Below are 22,408 nucleotides of genomic sequence, written 5' to 3'. Positions count from 1 at the left end.
TCAGTCCTTGTACTTTGACCTCCCCTAAGCCAGGAACACTCCTGCCCCTCTCCGAGCTGTAGTGTAGGAGAATCACAGCTTTTTGCTGATCAAATACACCCTAATTGGTAGGACAGCTCAAGGACCCAGGGACCCACCAACTATTGTCAAGAGGTAGTAAGAAAAGCAGTGATCTTACGGAGTTAGCATGTGAGTGTAGATGCACATGGAGCTCACCTTAGAAAGTGAATGAAAGCATGCATGGTTTGGATTTGGATGCTCTAAGCATACGTCATAGAAACATAATTCCAGATAAGCCAAGACAAGACCCGAAGGATCTGAAGAGATGATTTAGAATAGAATGCATCATGAATATTATCATTCTTTAACAGCCAGCCTTGGCTCCCTTTCAAGATGATTTAAAGTAGAATTCGTCGAGTCTCTCTCCAGCTGAGAACTGCTAACAGATAATGGTGCCAGAATGCCACAGGCGCTGTGCATTCACTAAGAAAGAAACGTACAGAAAACTGAGAGCAGCATGTCCAAGCCACAGTGTAAGGCACACCCACCTGGGAAGGGAGAAGTGGCAGTAGGTCAGACAGTTCAGAAGGAAAAATGGTGACACAACAGCAGAGGCCAAAAGCATGGACTCTGGCCAGGGCCGGATGGTGCAGTCACAACAGCAAACACTTCGGCCACACTTTGAGGCAGAGCCAGAAACAACAGTGGGCTCTGAGCAGCACCCCCGTGTGTGGACCATCCACATGTGTACACAGCCCAGAAGGCAGGCAGGGTCATGTGTAGGCCAGTGAGATACAAGGCACCGCATAGGCACACATTCAGTCTTCCAGCCTTGTCTTGAAACAGTAGGCCTTGGGGAGGGTCACATCTGTGTGAACAGAGGATCCACCTCTGCAGTGGGCTCTGGGAACTGCTTCTCTAGCCCCAGGCCCCTCCCATTCCGTCCCATGGGCCCAGGCCCCACAAATGAGCTGGACTCTTGGCTACCCAAAGACACCTCTGCCCCGTCTAATGACATGGCAGGCCACTTGGAGAATCTTTTATTGTCTTAAAACATCTGGCATTACAAGTAGAAAATACAAATCACGCTTTTAAAATAAAGGAATGACCAATCTGGTAAACGTTTTGTTAAAAAGTTTTAAGGAGCTGGAGAGTAAACACATTTCTCCTTATCAAAAAGCAAGATGTGCTTCCTCTCCACCTGTCTTCTACCCCCCAACCCTCCCCCAGCAGAAGTGTGAACTTCTCTTACATACAACACATCTGGAATGCCTGTATACACAAACACAAACACGCACACAGCTCCCCTCAGGCAGCAGCCCCCCTGCCAACCCAGGCTGCCCCCAGATGCCCAGACTGGGCAGTGGCCACAGCCCAGCAGCACCATGGACATGATCACAGCTGCTCAGCACAGGAGAAATGATTCAAATGTCTTACTTTCGGGGGACACTACCCCAGCCCATGAGGAGAGCTGGACAGCAGGCTGGGCAGGCGAGGAGGTCACCCTGAGTTGGTTTAAAGGGAATCCCTTGAGAAAGAAAAAAAAAGGGGTTTCACACATTCACAACATCTGTTAAAAGGTGATTGCCGGAAGGGGACAGTGAGAGGGTTTGGGTGTGCGAATACAATCCCCTTCGGAGGCAGAAGGCACTTAACTCAAGCCAACTCAATTCCTTTTCCTTCTGCCCCTTTCCTCTCCTCTCTCCGAAGCTGTGGATTCCTCAGGGTGGACATGAAACAAAGTTTTCAGGAAAGATTACAGGAAGGTGGCTGGGATTTCCCCTCCCTTCAGAGAAAGGAAGCACTCGGGCCGACGACAGTTTCTCAAGGCATCGGCGGTGACGACAACACACACACACAAAGAAGTCCCTGGGCAGAGATCTTGTAGAAAAGAACCATCCTGTCCCCAAATCTAGCTACCACAGTTCCCAAAGGCTGGACCTTCACAAGCGGCCTCAGGCTGCGAGGCAGGTCACCCTCCCAGACAGGCTTCTCCTTCACGATCACAGCACGGTCACGGTCGCAGCAAAGTTTCTGTCAAGTTTATTGATGTTGGGTTTGATCAGCTCTTAGGAGAGGGTCTGGAAACAGACCCTCCCTAAGGCAGGAGAAGCTAGGCCGAGTCCTGATGGGTTCGTTCTGATGTTTTTCTGCTGGTGCTTTCTCTCCCACAGAACATTAGCCACAATGTGGTGACCCCCAAATTACCCCCTCTCTGGAGCAGCCGCCTCTCCTTAGAACTGGGCTTCTAAGGGTCTTATGATTCTTAAAAAAAAAAAAAAAGTTAATATCCTGAATAAGCTTTCTTTCCGTGATAATTTTGCAGGCCCTCTCCTGGCGGGCTGGAGGGGAAGGGGGAAGACGAGGCACCACGGCCCTCCAGCAGTCTCTCCGGCACCAGCTCCCACAGCCTGCGAAGGGGGCGGGGATGGAGCGGGCACCCAGTGGAAGGTGCCATCTTCCCCAGCTAGACCATGCAAGCTCTTGAGTGGGTTCCAGATGGCAGAGGCCCTGCCGTCCAAGCCCCCAGTATGCCAGCCGGTTCCCTCCAAAAGCTGCTGCGGCGAAGGCCTATGTGCCAGTGGTAGGCGCTGATGGAAGAGGTGGGGAGTGCTGTCTGGTTCCCTGAGTGGCCACCACCTTTTCCTCTCAGAGCTGCTCCTCAGACACAGTGGTGGGTGCTTTGCTGGTGTTGCTCTCCTCCTCCTCCTCCTCCTCCGGGAGCTTCTGCAAGGCACAACAAGGAGGCAGCCCTTTGGGTGAAGAGGAAAAGGACTGCACCCTTGGCTAAAACAGCAGCCCGTCAGGGATGTCATCAGTGGGAAAACCAAGAGCCAGAGGCCCCTCAGCAGCCCCAGGAGCAAACAAAGGGAAGTAGAAAAGCAGCACCCAGCCTCTGCTAGTGTGCTCTCTAAACACACACACACCCTCACTGTGTCATCAAAGAAAAGCCAGAAAGGCCAGCTCTCTGTGACACCATGGCCACCACAAACGGTCCTGCTCCGAGTGCCTCCGAGGGAGGGTTCAGTCTCCCTCTGGGGCCTGCGAGAGAAGCAGAGCCCACCCTCCCTCCCCATTCTGACTGCCTAAAACTCACTTGGACTGACCACTGAGTAGTTCTCCAAAGTGTCAGCTCTACAACCCCTGCAGAAATTCTGACTACCTTCCTTTGGAGGTGGCCCCCAGCATGAGGAATATTATTATAGTGTGCAGGGAATGGAGGCAAGAGAGAATTTTTGTAAAGGCAGGATATAAACTCAGTGGCTAAAATTATGTATATATATCTTATACCTAGGGAAGACGACTTTGGATCAGTCTGGCTTTGACTTTGTTGGGGCAAGATGGCCCAGGATAAGCAGAGTCCTGTGGCTCACACTTGTTCAGGTGGGTCTGGAATTAAGTATGACCTGGAAATGATCTTCTGCGGTCCCTAGGTATGTGCTGTGCCCTGCTTCTTACCTCAAGCACTCATCTGTCGGTGGGAAAGCCCCTGGCACGGGCACAGCACTGCACCATCACCACTCAAGAGCTCAAGGGACATCTACAGGCCCAGTGCCAGCTGGACACATGGTGCTTCTCCCCCAGGGACTGTCCCAGGCCTAGTCCGCAGCTGGGGCAACAGCTGTAGAAACCCAACCTGCCCATTCTCTTGCCAGCAGCTCAGCCTCAGCCATGAGTAGCTTCCATTCAGGCCACCAGCCGCCTGCTTACGTCAATCAAGCAGCCTCTCGCCTCTCGCTCACGCACACGTGCACGCCCACGCACTCCTGCCCCTGCCAAAGCCAGCACTTTGAAATCACAACCAGAAACAGAGATTAGTGGGGGCAGAAGTACAGCCGCTGTCTCTAGCAGAGAACCACCAACTGGAAAAAAAACGGAAACCCAAACCAAGATTCTCATCATCTCAATTAGCCATTAGCCCCAAGCTAGATGTTCTTTCTTTCTTTTCTTTTTTTTTTTTTTTTTTAACCAAAACTGTGTATCTCACTGATTAGAAAGAGCAGCTCTGGCCACATCTGTTGGGTGCCCTGTCTTCAGCATGAATTTGTGTGCCGATGGCCGGGTCTCCCTTACACGGACTGCCATGGGGTACATAATGGTGGGTTCCAGAGGAGGGAGGCTCTGTGACAGCCCTGCCTTCCCAGGGTGTCAGTGCACCATGATTCTGACCTTCCCGTAACAATAGACTTCCCCAGGTGCAAGGGAGGTTCAAAGGCACATGGTGAGTTATCCAGGGACACAGACTTTGGAGTACCGTCCCCGGATTTGTCTCCTTACTTCTACTCAGTGCTATTTCCTATACTCCATACAGAAGATGACCAAGCCAACAGCTCCAACCTTGACTAACAAACCTGGTCCCTGTGCACCAAGATACACCCATGAGAATAGTGAAAAATCACAATAACCTAAATATTAAACAAGAGGAAATGGAAATATATCCACGTAGATACGAGGTGGTAGAATGTAACTGTGGAAAGTTTGTCAAACTATTGTTAAGCAAACAAGCAGGCTAGGACCCCAACCTGCTCCCGAAGACTCCCACAAAACAACCCTGAATGACAGACCGCAATGTTCATCTCCAGGTAATCTCCAGGTATTAGGGTTATAGGTGACCTTTTCTTTCTTCCTGTTTGCCTACATCTACCAACGCAAACACAGATTACAAAGTAAACAGCAAAATCTCCTATCCCTTGACACAAGATGTCACATTCCAAATTGAAACCTTCTCGCAAGAAATCTCTCCTGTTTTATTATAGGCATCTTGTTCCCAGGCTCGCTCTATATTTCAAAGCCTGATGCCTCCTTGTAGTGGGGCCAGGTGAAAGCCCATCCTCATGGAGGTCATGGCAGGGTCCTCGCGCCAGTCTAGAGAGCAGCATTTCAGCTCCAAGGCCTTCCCTGTCTCCCCACTGAGTTTCCTGCGCTAGGCTCTGCCCTCCACATGCTACCAACTCCAGAGTGGTAGGCCCACCAACTCCAGAGTGTGATATCAGAAGACAAATAATCAATGAAAGCTTGTCATCCATCTGCCCACATATGTCCTTACAATACTAAATATACTCTTTCGGATACCATTTTTGCCTCACCAACTGGCAAGCTTTTCCAAAATGATAAGGCCTCCGTGTTGGCACTCCTACACTTCTAGAGCAATATACTCTGATAGTGTTGATAGGACCTTTCTCAACAACAGTTCAGCAATATGTACCAAGATCTTAAAAATGTGCGTGAGCACGGATCCATTTCTCAAGTAAATAGTGTGCTTGGGAACATGCACAAAGGTTCAGCTTCCAGGACTTTAGTCATGATATTGTTTATAACAATGATTGAGAGCAACCTTAATGTCCACAGACAGCAAGACTGTTTAGTCATGGTTTATCCTGGGGGCACCTGGGTGGCTCAGTGGGTTAAAGCCTCTGCTTTTGGCTGAGGTCATGATCCCAGGGTCCTGGGATCGAGCCCTGCATAGGGCTTTCTGCTCAGCAGGGAGCCTCTTCCCCCTCTCTCTCTGCCTGTCTCTCTGCCAATTTGTGATCTCTGTCTGTCAAATAAATAAATAAAATCTTTTAAAAAAAAATCATGGTTTATCCATGTGCACTCATTGAAACACTGTGTAGAAATGAGAAGCATGTTATAATGACCTGATAAGGTGTTCACAAGTAAAAAAGCAGAAGATTCCATCTTTGTTTAAAAAAATTTACATATCCGGGAATGCAAGCTGGTGCAACCACTCTGGAAAACAGCATGGAGGTTCCTCAAAATGTTGAAAATAGAACTCCCTATGACCCAGCCATTGCACTACCGGGTATTTACCCTAAAGATACAAACGTAGTGATCCAAAGGGGCACGTGCACCCGAATGTTTATAGCAGCAATGTCCACAATAGCCAAACTATGGAAAGAACCTAGATGTCCATCAACAGATGAATGGATCAAGAAGATGTGGTATATATACACAATGGAATACTATGCAGCCATCAAAAGAAATGAAATCTTGCCATTTGTGACAACATGGATGGAACTAGAGTGTATCATGCTTAGCGAAATAAGTCAAGCAGAGAAAGACAACTATCACATGATCTCCCTGATATGAGGAAGTGGTGATGCAACATGGGGGCTTAAGTGGGTAGGAGAAGAATCAATGAAACAAGATGGGATTGGGAGGGAGACAAACCATAAGTGACTCTTAATCTCACAAAACAAACTGAGGGCTGCTGGGGGGAGGGGGGTTGGGAGAAGCGGGGTGGAGTTATGGACATTGGGGAGGATATGTGCTTTGGTGAGTGCTGTGAAGTGCGTAAACCTGGCGATTCACAGACCTGTACCCCTGGGGATAAAAATATATGTTTATAAAAAATTTTAAAGAATTAAAAAAATAATAATAATAATAATAAATAAAATAGCAAAATGTAAAAAAAATTTACATATCCATATATATAACAAATATAGATATACATACATATTATATGTAGATACAGACGTGTAAGTATTGCAAAAAAAAAAACAGCATTTCATCTCTAGGTGATAATATTACAGATGATTTTTAAATTTTATATACTTTTCTGTATTTTTTTAGTTTTCCTACAAAGAACATGTATTAATTATCTCTGTAATGGGTTTTGGGGTGGTTTGTTTGTTTTTTAAGTAATATCCCACTTTTCCTCCTCACATTTGAAATTGCTTTCATCCTGGCTGATTTGATACCTAACATTTTGACTGAAATAGTCCCTAGCTGATTAAAGCAGATGGGATACCCTCTTGTGTTCTAAATCATACCCCTAGTCCTCCCCCATCTACCACCATCAATGCCTACTCCCTGACTCGCCCTTTGTGAGCCCTGTTGGAAATGCACTGGCGCCAGCCCCTCCAGCTCCACTGCACTAAGGGGCTGGAACATGCAAGGAGAACCACTGCCTCGGGTCCACCACCACCACATTCGAGGTAGGCTCCCACCTTTCCTCTCCAGCCACTGAACCCTGGGTGAAAGCAGTGGAGCCAGGGTCTCGGGACTTGTCTCAGGATCCAAGGAGGGGTTGCTGCTCAGCAGACTGTGACAACAGTGACATATCCTGGGGACCACAGGAGGGAGGCCAGGAGAAGGGAAGGAAGCAGAAGAGGCCAGGAAAGAGCAGCACAACAGCCATGCTGAACACTCACCCAGGAAACTCTTGGGCGCCATGTTTATGTGAGTTGAGCTGATCTCATGGCCTCCAGAGTAGGAGCCCCCCAGAGTGGGAGCCCCCCGGCCCCCCATGCTGCCACAGCCTCAAACAAAGCCTGGGACCCCGCTTTCAGCCCAGCAAGCTTCCACATACTCACATTCTCGGGAGTTTCTTTGTTTGCTTTCTGCCTCCGGAGATCTGCCTTAATGAACGCTGAGGTCAAGAGATTGAGAAAGAACACCAAAACACAGAATTAACAAGAGACCAACGATGAAGTTCACCCAAGAGAGGGAGTCCTCACTTTCCAAAGGGTCACAGGTATCTCAGACCTATAGATATCCCAGGGAGATGGAGGTTCCCACCACCAGCTTGACAGAGCCTGGGGATCACTGATGTGCCTGACAGGCAGAAGCCAATGATGACATAGGCCTTCATTTATATACCCGTTATATTTGCCAGGGAGTTTGCACATGTTGCGCTAGTCCTTACAACAACCCCCATTTTATAGTTTAAGAAAGTGAGCCTTCCAGAAGTTGGTCCACTTGCCCAAGGTCAAACAGCTATGGAGGTCAGTGTCACAGTCTTGGATGCAAACAAGGGTCTTTTGGCACCAAATTCTAGGCTCATTCCACCAAAATATGCTACTGCCCCTCAAACACATTTCTTAATAAGCCTTCCCCTCGGCCCCTCTGCAAGTGTACCCCCGATCTGTATGATCAATCAAAACACTGAGGTCTCAAATCGCCAACAGCCTAAGCTCACGAGCGGCCTAAGCACCATCTTGTCTTAAGGCCCCAACTCACCAGTGAGGGCTGCTCCAAGGGTGAGGAACACACAGAGAAAGATGTTCCCAGGCATGGTTCCGTAGTTGTCAATAATTTGACCCTGGGAGATGGTGAAGATGATCCCGAACACCTGGAAAGACACAAAGGAGACTGGAAACAAGGGCCTGGCCAACTAGTCCATGGGAGCACTGAGCCGTCATGATACAATGCCAGCAGCAGCCCAGTCAAGTAGGGAAAAAAGAGCCACTGTTTTGGGGCCACCACCAAATAAGAGTCCTACCTGGGCAGATACATTCAGGAGGCCAGACGATATGCCTTCCGATTCTGGGTATGTCAACTCCACAGCAAACTCAAATCCCAGCGGGAGGTAGCCCGTCATGAAGAAGCTGAAGGCCAGATCACAGAAACAAGGTAGTGGAGAATTCAAGAACAAGAAGGATAGGGAGCCCACCTCGCCCTCCTTAGAACTCCTTTTTCTGCTTTGTTTCTGGTCACCAAGATATTCCAGGCCATCCCTCTGGTGACCAAGGAAAGAGATACCCCTGCAGGTCAGGAAGAAGTTCCTATGGAGGCTTCATGTTCAGGAGCCCCCTGGGTGTCCCCAGCTTCTTCTATGCCCAACCATCAATTACTGTCCGCATTGGCAGAAGGGATGGGGATGCCTGCGGTGTTCAGCCCTCAGTTGAGAAATTCTGCATCATCGGTCTGCAGGCCCCGTGCTGGCAGTGGGAACTCCCTGGACACTAAACAGCATCTCCTTGCTCCCTGGGACCTGGAAGGAGGATCTCAGTGTCCTCCTTTTTCCCTCTGGAGTTTCACCAGCTGAGAAGGACTGAGTGTCTGTGTATCTCTGTCTCTGACTTCCTCTTTCTCACACACACACTCATGTAGTGCCCACAGGAAAATAAGGGGGATATGCAGCTAAGCAGAGACCCCCAAGGAAGATGTGCTGTCTCCTGCGCTTTCTCATACAACAGGTCCAGAAAGTTTCAACTCTAATTTCTTACATCTGTACCACACTTTGGGCTACTTTCACACTTATTTCTCTCTCTCTCTTGCAACAACCCTACAAGATAGGCCACTCTTATCTTCATTTACAGATGTGGAAACTGAGGCTCAGGGCAGTTTGGTGATGCACCTGTCATCTAAAGGTCAGCAGCGGAACTAGGACCAGGACCCAGACTTTCTGATTCCTAGCCCTGTGCACTTTTTCTGTCCACCCCACTGTCCCAGGCAGAGCTACAAGAGACTCTAAACATTTCCTAGCCTCCCTGAGTTCTGTGAAGGACAGACTCCATCCCAAAGGCGTGGAAGCTCCGGGCAGGCTTTTGAAGTGTTGCAAGTAAACAAGACCTCTGGCCATGATTTCCACATCTCCAGAGATCAATGAGAAGGCAACAAAGGGACGAGTGTTGCTTCCAAGGAAGGCGGCAGCACTATGAGCCATAGGATGCCGCTTTCCTGCTAGACAGGTCAGAGGTCACACTTACCCCATTGTGCCAGCGGTGATGAACACTACCCACAGGTATCCCAGGTTCAACGTCAGTGTGTACACCACCATGCCCACTACCGTCATGATGTAGACCACCAGGGTTGTCTCTCTAAAAGCAGAGACAAAGAAGTTGAGTCACTGGCTTCTGACTATAACAGGACCATTCATTCATTCATTCATTATACAAGTATCATTTGGGCACCTGCTATGTGTTAAGCCCTCTGCTGTGTACTGGGACATCAGTTCTCACAGAACTTTCTGGCCATAAAGTTGATGGACACTGAACCAATGATCACACAAGTAGTTATTTAAATACACTGTGGCCAGTGCTATAAAGGGGAAGCCCAGGAGAGGATGAGGCCCTCTTGTTACATGTGTGTGTTTAACTCCCACAGAACCCTCTCAACAATATCATGCTACACCCCAAGCAAGAAGGACACAACCCTCTCCTTTCCTTGTCCTCCACCAAAAAACAAACAAACAAAAATAAAAAAAAACAAAACAAAACCACAGAACAAACATCAGCTCCAGTCAGGCAGCAGTGGCGTGCGGGACTAGCTCAGAAGCCACCTCCTCCTGCTGGTCTGCTTTGCCCCAAGACCCCATGGCCGTGGTGGGCAGTGAGATGAGTTTTTAGATTCTCTGTCATCTGGAACTTCTTCCTGCCAATGGCGCGGGGCAGTGCAGATTTTTCACCAAACCCGAACTGCTCTGCTCCAGACAGCAGAAGCTAAGCAAGAACATTCTCCAGTCCTGAACTAAGTGCTCGAGTCCAAAGCCCAAGTGGGAAAGCTCTGCCCACTCCCCATGACATGCCCCTTTGCCAGTCCTCTCAGAAGGACCATCAGCCGTCTGCTGCTTCCTGTCGGAGGTTCGCCCTGCGTGCACCCCTCCCTACATTTCTCCTCCCACATTGCCCACTCGTGACTCTGCCGCAGCCCCACCCCTGCCACCGGACCTATGTTCCTCCCCCTGCCCTACTAATGGCAGGCTGCGGGCTCCGCCATCCCCCCTGCCCACCTTCCCACGAAATGAGCACTCAGACACTGAAAGCCAAAAACCCTCACTCATCCCCCCTGAAACCAGAAACACAGTGGGGGTGTCAGTAGATGTATACTTTGGTTATATCAAACTAATCCCGCATTTATTGGATGCCAGAAATTCTGTTAAGTGCTTCATGTGCATTTATTGTCTCACTCGAGCCTGACAAAAGCCCCACAAGAAACGTATGACTACCCCTAATTTTGCAAATGAGGAAACTGAGGCACAGACCCCTTAGGTTAATTCAGAGTCACCCACTGAGTAAATGCAGAGCTGGGATTTGGACCCAGCCCTGGGATCTGAAACGTATGCTGCTCTTTCTACTGCTTGACTCAGGACCTGATACATTAACACACTTAGACACACTACATGGTTGCCTCTTTGGAAAAGCTCAAGGCCAGAGGCTGCAAAGGATGCCCCTTCCACTCAGGGCTTCAAAGCAGCTGTGGAGGACAGAGGGCATCCACATTTCTCCACCCTGCACCTGCGTCTGGTCCCACCCACCCCACAGCAGACAACCTCATGGACACCCATTTCTTCTGCCGGCCATACAAGCTCCCCTCTTACCAAGTTTGCTTAACTACAGCTTCGTTTTAAACCACTGACCCATTTAGAAAAACTGTAAGTAGTCCCAGCCTCAAATAACAGGATGTGACCCCCCCCCCCAATTTTGGAGGCACCATGTCAAACAGGTCAAATCTGGGAACCTCAGGGAGAAGAGAATGGGGCACTGAAATGCCCCAATCACAGAGCATCTTTCTCTGCCTGGGTCATAGCACAGGGTGAAGAGGATCTCACACTGATGGCAGAAGCTGGACATCAGGGACACTAGCAAACAGTGGTGTCTACATCCTCAAGTGTGACCTCAGCCCTTTCCCTGTATTTTCTAGTTCTTCTCAGTCATCTGGCTGCACATCCCAGCCCCACCACTGTTCCAATCCCTTCCTTCTCCTGCCACAGATCGAGCCCCAGGAAGAGGGACACTGCTGTTCACTGGTTTTGGGGCGTAGCCAGTCCTCACTGCCCTCGGGCCGGGCTGAAGCAAGCCACTGACAGATGGCAGAGACGAGACGGCAGCCAACCTCCCCAGCAGTCATTAAGCCAAGCCAGGCTCCGCGTCGCATTCAGCCAGGCGGCCACATCCCCAGGAATGACCTCAACTGCCCTTTGTCTGGGGCAGCTAGAGTCAGACCTGGTCTGACCAGAGCCTCACAGAAGCGGGTTTGTGTGACAGAGAACAGGTCTGCCACTGTCTGTCGCCTCCAGACACTGGGCGCTTTGGGGGCCTCGACAAACCAGCCACCCTGCCCTAGGGTAGGACAACCCCGACAGCTCCCCAGCTGACCTGCATTAATCGAGCACCTAGTGTATACACAGCACTGGAAAGGAGCAACAAAAAGGGAAGGGTGTCGGGTCTCCATTCTCCAGAGCCTTTCCTCTAAGCCTGGCTATTTGGCTTGAGGCACTGGGTGAGCTGCTTTTTACAAAGGCGGTTTCCCCCACTGACCTGGCAGCCATGAGGATGGGGCCCAGGAATCTATTTTTAATAAGCATCTTGGGTGAGCCTGGCATACACTAAAATCTTAGAAAGTCTGCTCAGGGCTCCTGGAAACACACTGGGCATTCAGGCCCCAAGACCATCGCGGTATTTACGAAGGATGTATAAGCAGTAGCAAGATGATACGGTGTAATCCAGAAAAAGCCCATCCACCTTGCTTAACCCCTGGCAGCCAGGCGAACGGGGTAGGGCCTCACTTCCTCATCGCCACTCTTTGGGGTTTCCATTAACTTTGCAACCGCTGGCATTTTTCTACCTTTGTTTTCATTTCTCCCTCATCTGCCCCTTTCTCAAACTACATGGGGGGATGGGGAAAGAATACTGGGCTAGGCCTCACATTCTCTGTCTCTGATCTTATCAGATCCCCCACGGAATGGGTACTATTTCCCTCATTTAATAAATAGAGAAACTGAGGCTTAGAGAAGATAAATGTGAACCGCTCGACCCCTGAGACCCCCCAACTCTCACACTCAACCCTCTGGAGCCAAACTGCTGAGGAATGTGTCATTTCAAAATAAGGGTCCCCAACTGTCAGTCCAAGAGGAGGACACTTACTTGTAGGTTTTGGACCTATCCAGCCAGATGCCTGAGATCACGGCCCCAAGCATTCCTGCAATGACGATGGTCAGGCCAATTCTTCCAGCATTCACTTCTTCCCCCTGGGAAAACCACAGCCCCGTGATCACCCAGGAATGGGACAAGACACCAGACAGAGCACAGTCAGCAGGAGGTGACAGGGGAAAGAAAGGCAAGTAACTCAGGCTCCATTTGAGCTGATTCTCTGAACATACCAGGGCAAGGTGACCGAACTGTCCCAGAGCCACTCTGAAGTAGATCTTTTTTTTTTTTTTTTTTTTTTAAGATTTTATTTATTTATTTGTCAGAGAGAGAGCAAGCGAGAGCGAGCACAGGCAGACAGAATGGAAGGCAGAGTCAGAGGAAGAAGCAGGCTCCCTGCGGAGCAAGGAGCCTGATGTGGGACTCGATCCCAGGACGCTGGGATCATGACCTGAGCCGAAGGCAGCTGCTTAACCAACTGAGCCACCCAGGCGTCCCTGAAGTAAATCTTTTTAAATTTAATCTTTACGGCAGCCCTTTTATCTTATTTGTCATTATCCCCATTTCACAAACAGGGAGACCGAAATACATATATCCAAATATTTTGTGCTTAGTTGTTGTTTTTTATTTAATTATTTTTGAGCTATTAGTGCCAAAAAGAATAGGAAGATGACAGTTATATAATCTTGTTTACTTCTCAAAATTCCCCACTGTGAGGTTAGAAACCAATAGTCTGCGCTTTATATATGGGAAAAAAAAAAAAAAAAAAACAAAAACAAAAAACAAGGCACAGTGAGATGAACCTGCTAGCAGGAAGTCATGAGGCATTTATTAAGAACAGAGCTAGGATCTGAACTCAGACCTGTCAAACTCCAAAATAGGAACACGTTAGCCACAGTGGCCTACCACCTCTGCAAGTGTGAAAACCCTGTCCTTTTTTAAAAGATTTTATTTATTTATTTGACAGAGAGAGATCAAAAGTAAGCAGAGAGGCAAGAAGAGAGAGAGGGGGAAGCAGGCTCCCCACTGAGCAGAGAGCCTGATGCAGGGCTTGATCCCAGGACCCTGAGATCATGAACTGAGCTGAAGGCAGAAGCTTAACCCACTGAGCCACCCAGGTACCTTAAGACCCCTCTCCTTTCAAAAGGGGGTTGGACCTGGGATTCCTGACTCCAGGACACACAGTATCCCACTCCTAGAATCCAGCCCTTGCTGGTTCCAAAAACATTTAAGAAATGCTTTCAGGGATGCCTGGGTGGCTCAGTCAGTTAAGTTTCTGCCTTTGGCTCAGAGCGTGATTCCAGGGTCCTGGGATGGAGTCCCATAGTCTGGCTCCTTGCTCAGCGGGAAGCCTGCTTCTCCCTCTGCCTCTGCCCCTCTCCCTGCTTATGTGTACTCTTCCTCTTCTCTCTTCGACAAATAGATAAAATCTTTTAAAAGAAAAACAAAAAAGAAGAAGAAATGCTTCCAGTTGAGCAATCAAGCATTCAAAATTAAACTCTATTAAACCCCTATTTTACAAATTAAATCTTTCATACATGATCTGTATGTCTGTAGGTTTACCTACTGTACAGCTAGGCGCCATGCTATGTGCTTTACATACATAGAACATATGAATATATACATATGGGCACACATACATAGTATTAGTTTCTAACGCTAAAAAATAATCTTTCAATAAGGAATTGTTTCTTTTGCAGAAAGGAGAATGAGAGGCTAAACAGCCTGTCATACAATTTAGAGGTAGGGCTGAGAACCAGGGCCGTCTCCCTCCAAATCCCATAAGCACAGCACCATACGACACTGTCTGGAATGGCAAGGGCAGGGTCTAAGGGGGACTAGAGTTAACCACTGCCCCAGCTCCTGCCGGGATGGACAGAGCTCTCACTCTCTTCAGCGTGCTCAAGGGACTACCTTACCGGGTAGTGCAAGATCACCATGCGATTCAGCAGCGTGGACAAGGCATAAAAAGCACCAGCATTGAGACCTGAAAGAAGGAGGGAGACACACTGCATTAGGGGCAGCCTTATGCTGGACCATTGCTACCATCTCCCCCTGGCAGGTAGGGAGGTCAGAAGTCCTCAGCTTCACTGCCATTATGAGTGGTGTCCCCAGAAAGTAGGAGGCTACTCAAGACTCCAAAACAACCCAAAGTAACTATTTCAACCATTTCTCAGCCCACACCACTGCCTGCAGATCCCTTTAACCCTGCCCTGGAAACACAGGCGCTAGAAACATTATTCCCAGGTCAGAACCGTCTACATTCCTCTCAAGCATTGACCTATTGACCTTCAGGGTCAGCAGAACCACTGGACACCTTCCATCTCCTCCTGATGACCTGTCCCCGCTCCAGATTGCTCCAGGCCTCTGACCCGTGACACCACTCCTTCTGTGGGTGGTTTCTCTTTTCTGTCCCCATTCAGCTTTCTTTTTGGCTCAATGTCACACAAAATCTCATATCTGAAACCAGAAAGCACCCTAAAGAGCATTGAGCTGACTCTCCTAACTCATCAATTCATCCAACGGATAAAAGGAACACCAGAATACACGATAAGAATCCATGAGGCCATTTGTGCAAAGCTGTAGTAGCTTTAATGAGACTGAAACTGACCCAACGGCGATGATGATAATGATGATGACGGTGGTGAGGAGGATGGCGAGGAGGACAGTGAGGAAGAGGGTGGGGAGGAAGGTGAGGAGGAGAGTGGGGAGGAGGGTGGGGAGGAAGGTGGCAGTAGCACATTTTTATGTACTAGATACCGTTTAGGTATCTTACAATCCTTATAGCAAGGTAATTAATATTATCATCCCCATTTTATAGATGAGGAAAATGCACCCAGTTTTAAAACAAATACAGAAAGTCATTTTATAATGCTCACCAGGGTTCTTAATTTTAACTAATTTTGAGGCTCACAAGACCATCACTGGTACACTTGACATTAGATGCCCTAGAAGACTCTAAGTAACAGGACACAGCTCACGAGCAGGGCAGCCTCAGGGATTCCTCTTCCACGAAGCCCAGATCACGGAGCCACCCAGAACCCATCCTCTTTGGCCTCACAGTGATGGCACAGGCGCAGGGAAATATGGGCATGGCAGCCGTCCTGGTTTATCACCTCGCAGGAGCCACTATTGCTGGTGGCATCTCCAGAGGCATAGCTTTAGGGCCCCAGAGAGGACAGGCCAGCTAAAAGAGTCAGCATACTCAGAGAAGCACAAAGAATGGCCTCCTAGCAGATATGAAAAGGTCCCCCAATCCAGACAGTCATTTTTAACACTGAGGTCATTTTTATCATATGTGATGTTGCCTCAATGCAGTTCACTGACTCCCTTTATCAGGTTCCCAGAGGAATGAGACACCAAGTTAAGTGCAGAAGAGTTTAAAAATGCAGATTCCTGGGCCTCACCCTGGATCTACTAAATCTGATTTTCCTAAAATAGAGCTAAGAATCTGTAATTTAAAAATAACAACAGGCACCTGGGTGGCTCAGTCAAGTTGAGCATCAGAATCATGAATTTGGCTCAGGTTACTATCTCTGGGTCATGAGATGGAGCCCTGTGCTTGGGCTCCATGCTCAGTCCCCTTGCTCCTGTCCCTCTCCTTCTCGCCCCTCCCCCATTGCTCACTCACATACTCTCTCTCTGTCTCTATCTTAAATAAATAAGTAAGGGGCTCCTGGGTGGCTCAGTGGGCTAAGCCTCTGCCTTCAGCTCAAGTCCTGATCCCAGGGTCCTGGGATCGAGTCCTGCATTGGGCTCTCTGCTCAGCAGGGAGCCTGCTTCCCCCCTCTCTCTCTGCCTGCTTGTGATCTGTCTATCAAATAAATAAATAAAATCTTTTTAAAAATTAAATAAATAAGTAAAATCTAAAATAACAACAATAATAACAACAATAGGGGTGCCCAGGTAGCTAAGTCGGTGAAGTATCTGACTTGATCTCAGCTCAGGTCTTGATCTGAAGGTCCTGAGTTCAAGCCATACACTGGGCTCCATGCTGGGTGTAGAGCCCACTTAACAACAACAACAACCCCCCCCCCTAGCCATTTCTTAGACTCAGCAGAGTTCATAAGTAAATGACCTTGGGAATCCGGAAGGTCCAAGACTAGGCCCAGGCTCCCAGGTTAACATGGCGGCAAATGGTATGAGAAGGGGCTTCAAGACCATGAGAATGACCCTACATTAGAGCTGCTCAATGCTGCTGCAAGCCAGAATCACCTGGAATGCCTTTTAAGAGCAGATTCCCAGGCCCTCGTCCAGACTTTCTGAAACTGAGTTTCTAGAAGAAAGGCAGGGAAATTCAGGCACACACTCAACCAAGCACCTGAGGCGATTCTGTCATCAGGCAAGCTTGGGAAACACTGATCCCAGATTCTATCTCTGGGCTCTGGATACTCTGTGTTCATTTCCCTTGGGCCCTTCCTGGACTTGTAGTAAACCCTCGTTTTAAAGGGCCAGCCTCACCTCATCAAAGCTCCAGGGAATCACAAGAAGGATATTATGCCTACTCTCAAGTAGGATCTGAGAGGAAGCACAATCAGCCTCCCTAAACCCATAGGGGAGTGGGCAGTAGTAAAGCCCTTGAAAGCCCCAAGGGAAGGTGATAATCTTCCTGTGCTGGGCTGTGAGTTTGGATGTCCAGCACTGGAAGATTATTCAGAAGGCAAGGCTGGGGGACAACATGGAATAGTGTTCCCTTTGAGGACATTCTTTAGAAGAGAAGCCTTTTCAATGATTTTTTTCAATGTGGCAATTGTTGTGCCATTGATGATAGGGCAGAAGAGGGGATCATGTGAAAGCAAGGCCTAGGGACTCAAGGAGAAGGTAGCCTAGGAAAGGTTATTCTCTTATGCCACACCACTGCCCAACTCTGCTGATACAAATCCTAAGATCCACTGGGCCCCTAGACTCTGGCAGACCTGTAGAGAATATGGTTCCAGCCCTGGGTCTTCCTGCATTGCCAAACCTGGAGAAGGGCATTGGGGGTGGTATTTTACTGGAGGAAAAGGCATTTTTTTTATTCCTGTGATTTCAGGAATATCAAACACAAAACCCATCTCTGCCCCCTCCTCTCTAAGCTGGGCTGCCAGATTTAGAAAACAAAACAAAACAAAAACAACACATCCAGTTATAATTTGAAATTCAGGTAATACTTTTTCAGCATAAATATGCCCCTAATACTCCATGGGACATGTTTATGCTGAAAAGAATGTGCTGTTTACCTGACATTCAATTTAGTTGGACAGCCTTTATTATATCTCTCAAATGTATCTCTAAGGGTATGACCAGAAGCCTACAAGAAAAAGCCCCCTGAAATTCCTCCAAAGCCCTCACCAGGCTCTACTCTGGGCAGCAGACTCAGCAGCTTGGGGAAGACTTGGAAAGCCACTAGAAAGACAGTACTGGCGATCCCACCAGCTATGTGGGAGCTATTCCTTACCTGGTGAAATGCAGTTCAGACCAGTGAAAGAATGTAGGAAATCAAGTTCACCAACACAACAGCAATGTGGATTCATGCAACTGCTTTAGAAGCTCTCATTTCCCTTCAGAGCACTCCAGTGGGAACCAAAATTGATTCGTATTTTCAGAGATTTTTATTTCATGGGCACAGGATGGGTGAAGGAGGTACATTGAGTAATTTGGCAGAGCAGACATTAAAACTCATTCCATACATGCCAACTCTGAATTCACCATTCCAGCATTCAAGGCTCTTATCCCAAGACATGTTCACCCACGTCCAGCAAACATGCCCATGAAATGCTATCATCGGCTTGATTCAAGCCACATGCTCTTAAGTGCATGTAATTCAGAGGAAAATATGAACATCATACGTACAATATAAAAATATGAACCATTTCCCTTTTCAAAGCCCAATCTGAAACTACAGGAGAGGTGGTGGGACACTCGGGAGAGCTTCAAAACATCTAGGTGAATTTATAGAGGGTTTTGTTTTGTTTGTAATTTGGAGCAAAGATTTAATTTGGAGGAGAGCAGTGATTCTTAGGTGGACTGAGTCCCAAACACTGCCTTTACATGACCTCTAAGCCTTAGAAAGATGCTAAAGTCAAAACCCCATCATTTCCAAATCCCAAAGATGGCTGGTCAATATAAGTTGATCCTGCTTCGAAAACCCCAGAACTCTAGATCTGCATCTTAGGAGAAGGCAACTCCTAGGCAGCTGGCTTACAGGATTGAACCTGAAGAAGGAAATACCTCCCCGAGGTAAACCCAAGGACCACTGAGACAAGTGAGGCTAAAAGAGCTTGGCTTTGTCTCTAGATGTTCCTTTCTCCATAAGGACACAAAAATGGCACGGTGGTGAGGAAGATAGGCTTCGGCATCAGTCAGACAGAAGTTTAAATCCAAGATCTGTTGCTTGCTAGCTGTCCAGTTGTGGGCAAGGAACTAAATGGAGCCTCAGCGTCCTCAATATAAAATGGAATGGAGTTGAGAACCGATGTCATGGGATTGTTTTGAAGATTAAATGTGATGATCTATGTAAAGCACTTAACAGAGGGTCTGACACACAGTAATAGCTCAATAAAATTCTTTCCGAATCTGTTATTAAGCCTAAAAATCGTTTCCTTGTTGGTCCAAAGTTTAGTCACCAAGTCCAATTATCTATCATGGAAAAAGGCTTGCAGTTTTCTAACTATAATTAAATATATGCAAACATCCAGATTAGTTTAACTCTCTCTCACTGGAATAACCCCAGACCTTTGATGGAAAAAAAAAAAAAAAAAAAGTTATTAAATTCTATCTCTGCAATGGACTCAAATGCTCCTAGAGAATCAGAAGCAAATTGTTTTTCTGGGTAGCACTATCCCAATTTAAATGACAATTAACTTTCGCCTTTTCTCTCCTCACCTTCTAGGACTCCCATTATGTGTATGTTGGTTTGCATGATCGTTTCCCACAGGTCTCGAGGTTCTGCTCATTTTTCTTCTTTATTTTTTCTGTTCCTCAGACAGGATAATTTCATGTGACCTATCTTCAAGTTCAATGATTCTTTCTGCTGCCAGCTCATATCTGATTTTGAGCCCTCCAGTGAGTTTTTCATTTTAGTTAGTGTACTTTCAATTCCAGAATTTCTATTTGGTTCTTTTTCATTCCTGTCTTTATCGATATCCTCTATTTGGTAAAACTTTATTCTCCACCTTTTTTTTTTCATTCTTTAGGCATGGTTTCTTTAGTTCTTTGAACACTATTTATATTGTTGATTTATAATCTTTATTATGTCCAACATCTGGGCTTCCTTAGGAACAGTTTCTATTAAGTGCTTTTTTCCCCTTGTGTCATTCTTTCTAATTTCTTTGCATGTCTCATAATCTTTTGATAAAGCTGGACACTTTGAATACCATGTCAGCTCTGGAAATGAGATTCTCATCCCTCCCTGGGATTTGTTGCTGTTGCTGCTGTTTGCTTGATGACTTTCCTGGACTAATTTTTTAAAGTTTGTATTCTTTGTCATGTGCAGCTGCTGAAATTTCTGCTACATCAGTTTAGTGGTGAGGTAATGATTAGAAAGAAATTTCCTTAAATACCTTAAACCATTAAGTCTCCACCTTTGCCAAGGACCTCCTCTGTATGAGGTCTGAGGCTCTCCTTCAATGCTCCAGCAGGCAGGTGTAAATCCTGCCTTAGCCTTCACTTCCTCCTTGCCCAGAGCCTCAAGATCAGCCAGAGGTGAGAGTTTAGGGCTCATATGTATGTGGACTTCTATTTAAATTCCTAAGAATATGTGAGAGCTTTTCAAAGCTCCTATGACCATCTCATTCTCTAGATTTTTGTTTCAAGAATTTGGGCCAGCTTCCTGTTTCCTAAACTGGTTATTACTACCTTAGGCAGCTATGATACTAAACAGTGATGATTTTCAACAAATGCCCTGGAAATAGTGCTTTTCCCATAGAGCAAGCTCTGAGTCAGGTTAAATAAAAGCAAGTCCTCTGAATGGGGCTCTTCTAGGGAACTGTCAGATATCATATAATGACCTAGGAACAGGGTTTTTGGGGGGAGCTCCAGAATTGTTTTTGCCCCACCAAGTGGCTGTGAGGCTGCTGGTTCTCCCAACTACCATGGCTGCTAGGCTGCTGGTTGTCAAGGCTACCACAGAGACTGGGAGAGGCGGATTGGAATAGGGCAAGTTAAAACACAAAGCTCACTGTTTCTGTTGTTATTCAGTCATTTTTTTTCCCTTGAATAAATGTCCCTTGGATTGTTGCAAACCTTTGTTTAAGAGTTCTGGAAATTTGATTTTGACAATGTTTTTAATCCAGTGCACTTGTTGCTTTATGGAAGAACAGATTATCCAAGGTCCTCACTCCACCATTCCAGAAGTGCTTCCCTATTTCCTGTGTTATCATTTAACAAAATAGATGAATGTGCAGAAGTGCAGTATTAAAACAATGCTGCCAAATTAAAGACCATATAAGCAACCAGCCATGAATAAGAGGAAGAGTTGCTTTGCTTCCCTGCCTATACACTGGGATCATCGCCCACTTATCACCACTATCATTATTCTCACCCATTAAAAAAATTTATTAAGCACTCATCTGCTCTAGAATGCCAAGGTAGGCTAAAATACCCTGATGTCAGATGCAATAAGATTTATGTGTTCCCCTGATATGAGGAAGTGGTGATGCAACATGGGGGCTTAAGTGGGTAGGAGAAGAATCAATGAAACAAGATGGGATTGGGAGGGAGACAAAAACAGAAGTGACTCTTAATCTCACAAAACAAACTGAGGGTTGCTGGGGGGAGGGGGGTTAGGAGAAGGGGGGTGGGGTTATGGACATTGGGGAGGGTATGTGCTTTGGTGAGTGCTGTGAAGTGTGTAAACCTGGCGATTCACAGACCTGTACCCCTGGGGATAAAAATATATGTTTATAAAAAATAAAAAATTTTAAAAAAAAGATTTATGGTGTTCAAAAGTCAATGCACTTGAGATATTTAACTCAAGGAAAAGTAAAAGTTCTTGGAGCCATGCAATCCTGAATCTGAAAGGGATCCCAAAGGTCATGTGGCTTTACTATCCATCTATATGGCCTGATATACTCCAAATATCCCCACTAAGTGATTGGTCCCATCTACACATGAGTGTCTCCTACTTATGGACAACTCACATAACGTCTTTAATTGGACATCTTAAGTATTGGAAAGTCTGTCTGTATATTATGGGTGAAGGCAGAGACATTCTCAGAACGGAAAAGCTGGAAAGAATGAGAAATGGAGACCTGAGACCTTGAAGACTAATCTGTTCATCCAACACTTTTCCAGGTAAGAGATCACTTATTTTTGTGAGTGCCTAAAAAATAGGCATGCCACTCTCCTGTGTGTGATACTACCTTTTCGTGCCTCCGCAGATAAACACTCTAATTTAGATAAAGAGCATGATAATAAGCCTAACATGAAACTCTGGCATAATTCAAAAAGGGGTATAGGCACTAATTGTGTAGGCTCTGGAGTTAGATAAACCTATATTTGAATTCTGCCTCTGCCAATGCAAAGCTGTGTCTTCTCGAGCTAGTTACTTAGCCTGTCTTGAGTTTAAGTTTTCTCCTCTGTTAAATAGGGAAAACTATGGTACCGTCCTCACATGGGCATGATGAGAGTTAAATAAATAAAATCATACATGGGAAGTCTTGGCACATAGCAAATGTTATTGTTATATTAAAAAAAAAAAAACAAGGTTAAAGCCAACTGGAGTTTCACTAAGCATAAATTATGTCAAACCAACCTTGTTTCTTTCCTTCTAATGGTTACTAAGCATGTTACACAACTGTTGACTCTTGATTTTTAAGAAACTAACTAGTAAGGGT

General features: G+C 46.8%; 1 protein-coding gene across 1 annotated transcript in view; it reads right to left on the bottom strand.

Moving 5' to 3' along the window:
- Positions 1 to 984: 984 nt before the first annotated feature.
- FLVCR2 (FLVCR choline and putative heme transporter 2) overlaps positions 985 to 22,408 on the bottom strand; it is a 53,172-nt gene continuing 31,748 nt past the window's right edge. Inside the window, exons 4-10 of the mRNA XM_082733617.1 lie at positions 14,513 to 14,580; positions 12,591 to 12,694; positions 9,435 to 9,545; positions 8,225 to 8,330; positions 7,963 to 8,074; positions 7,317 to 7,372; positions 985 to 2,727 (exon numbers count right to left, since the gene is read on the bottom strand). Of these exons, the coding sequence (XP_082589743.1) occupies positions 2,650 to 2,727; positions 7,317 to 7,372; positions 7,963 to 8,074; positions 8,225 to 8,330; positions 9,435 to 9,545; positions 12,591 to 12,694; positions 14,513 to 14,580 (635 nt within the window). The 3' untranslated portion in view covers positions 985 to 2,649. The remainder of the gene's footprint in view (positions 2,728 to 7,316; positions 7,373 to 7,962; positions 8,075 to 8,224; positions 8,331 to 9,434; positions 9,546 to 12,590; positions 12,695 to 14,512; positions 14,581 to 22,408) is intronic.

The sequence above is a fragment of the Mustela nivalis genome (assembly GCF_964662115.1).
Source record: "Mustela nivalis genome assembly, chromosome: 6".
NCBI lineage: Eukaryota > Metazoa > Chordata > Mammalia > Carnivora > Mustelidae > Mustela > Mustela nivalis.
This window is presented reverse-complemented; position numbering and strand designations above follow the sequence as displayed.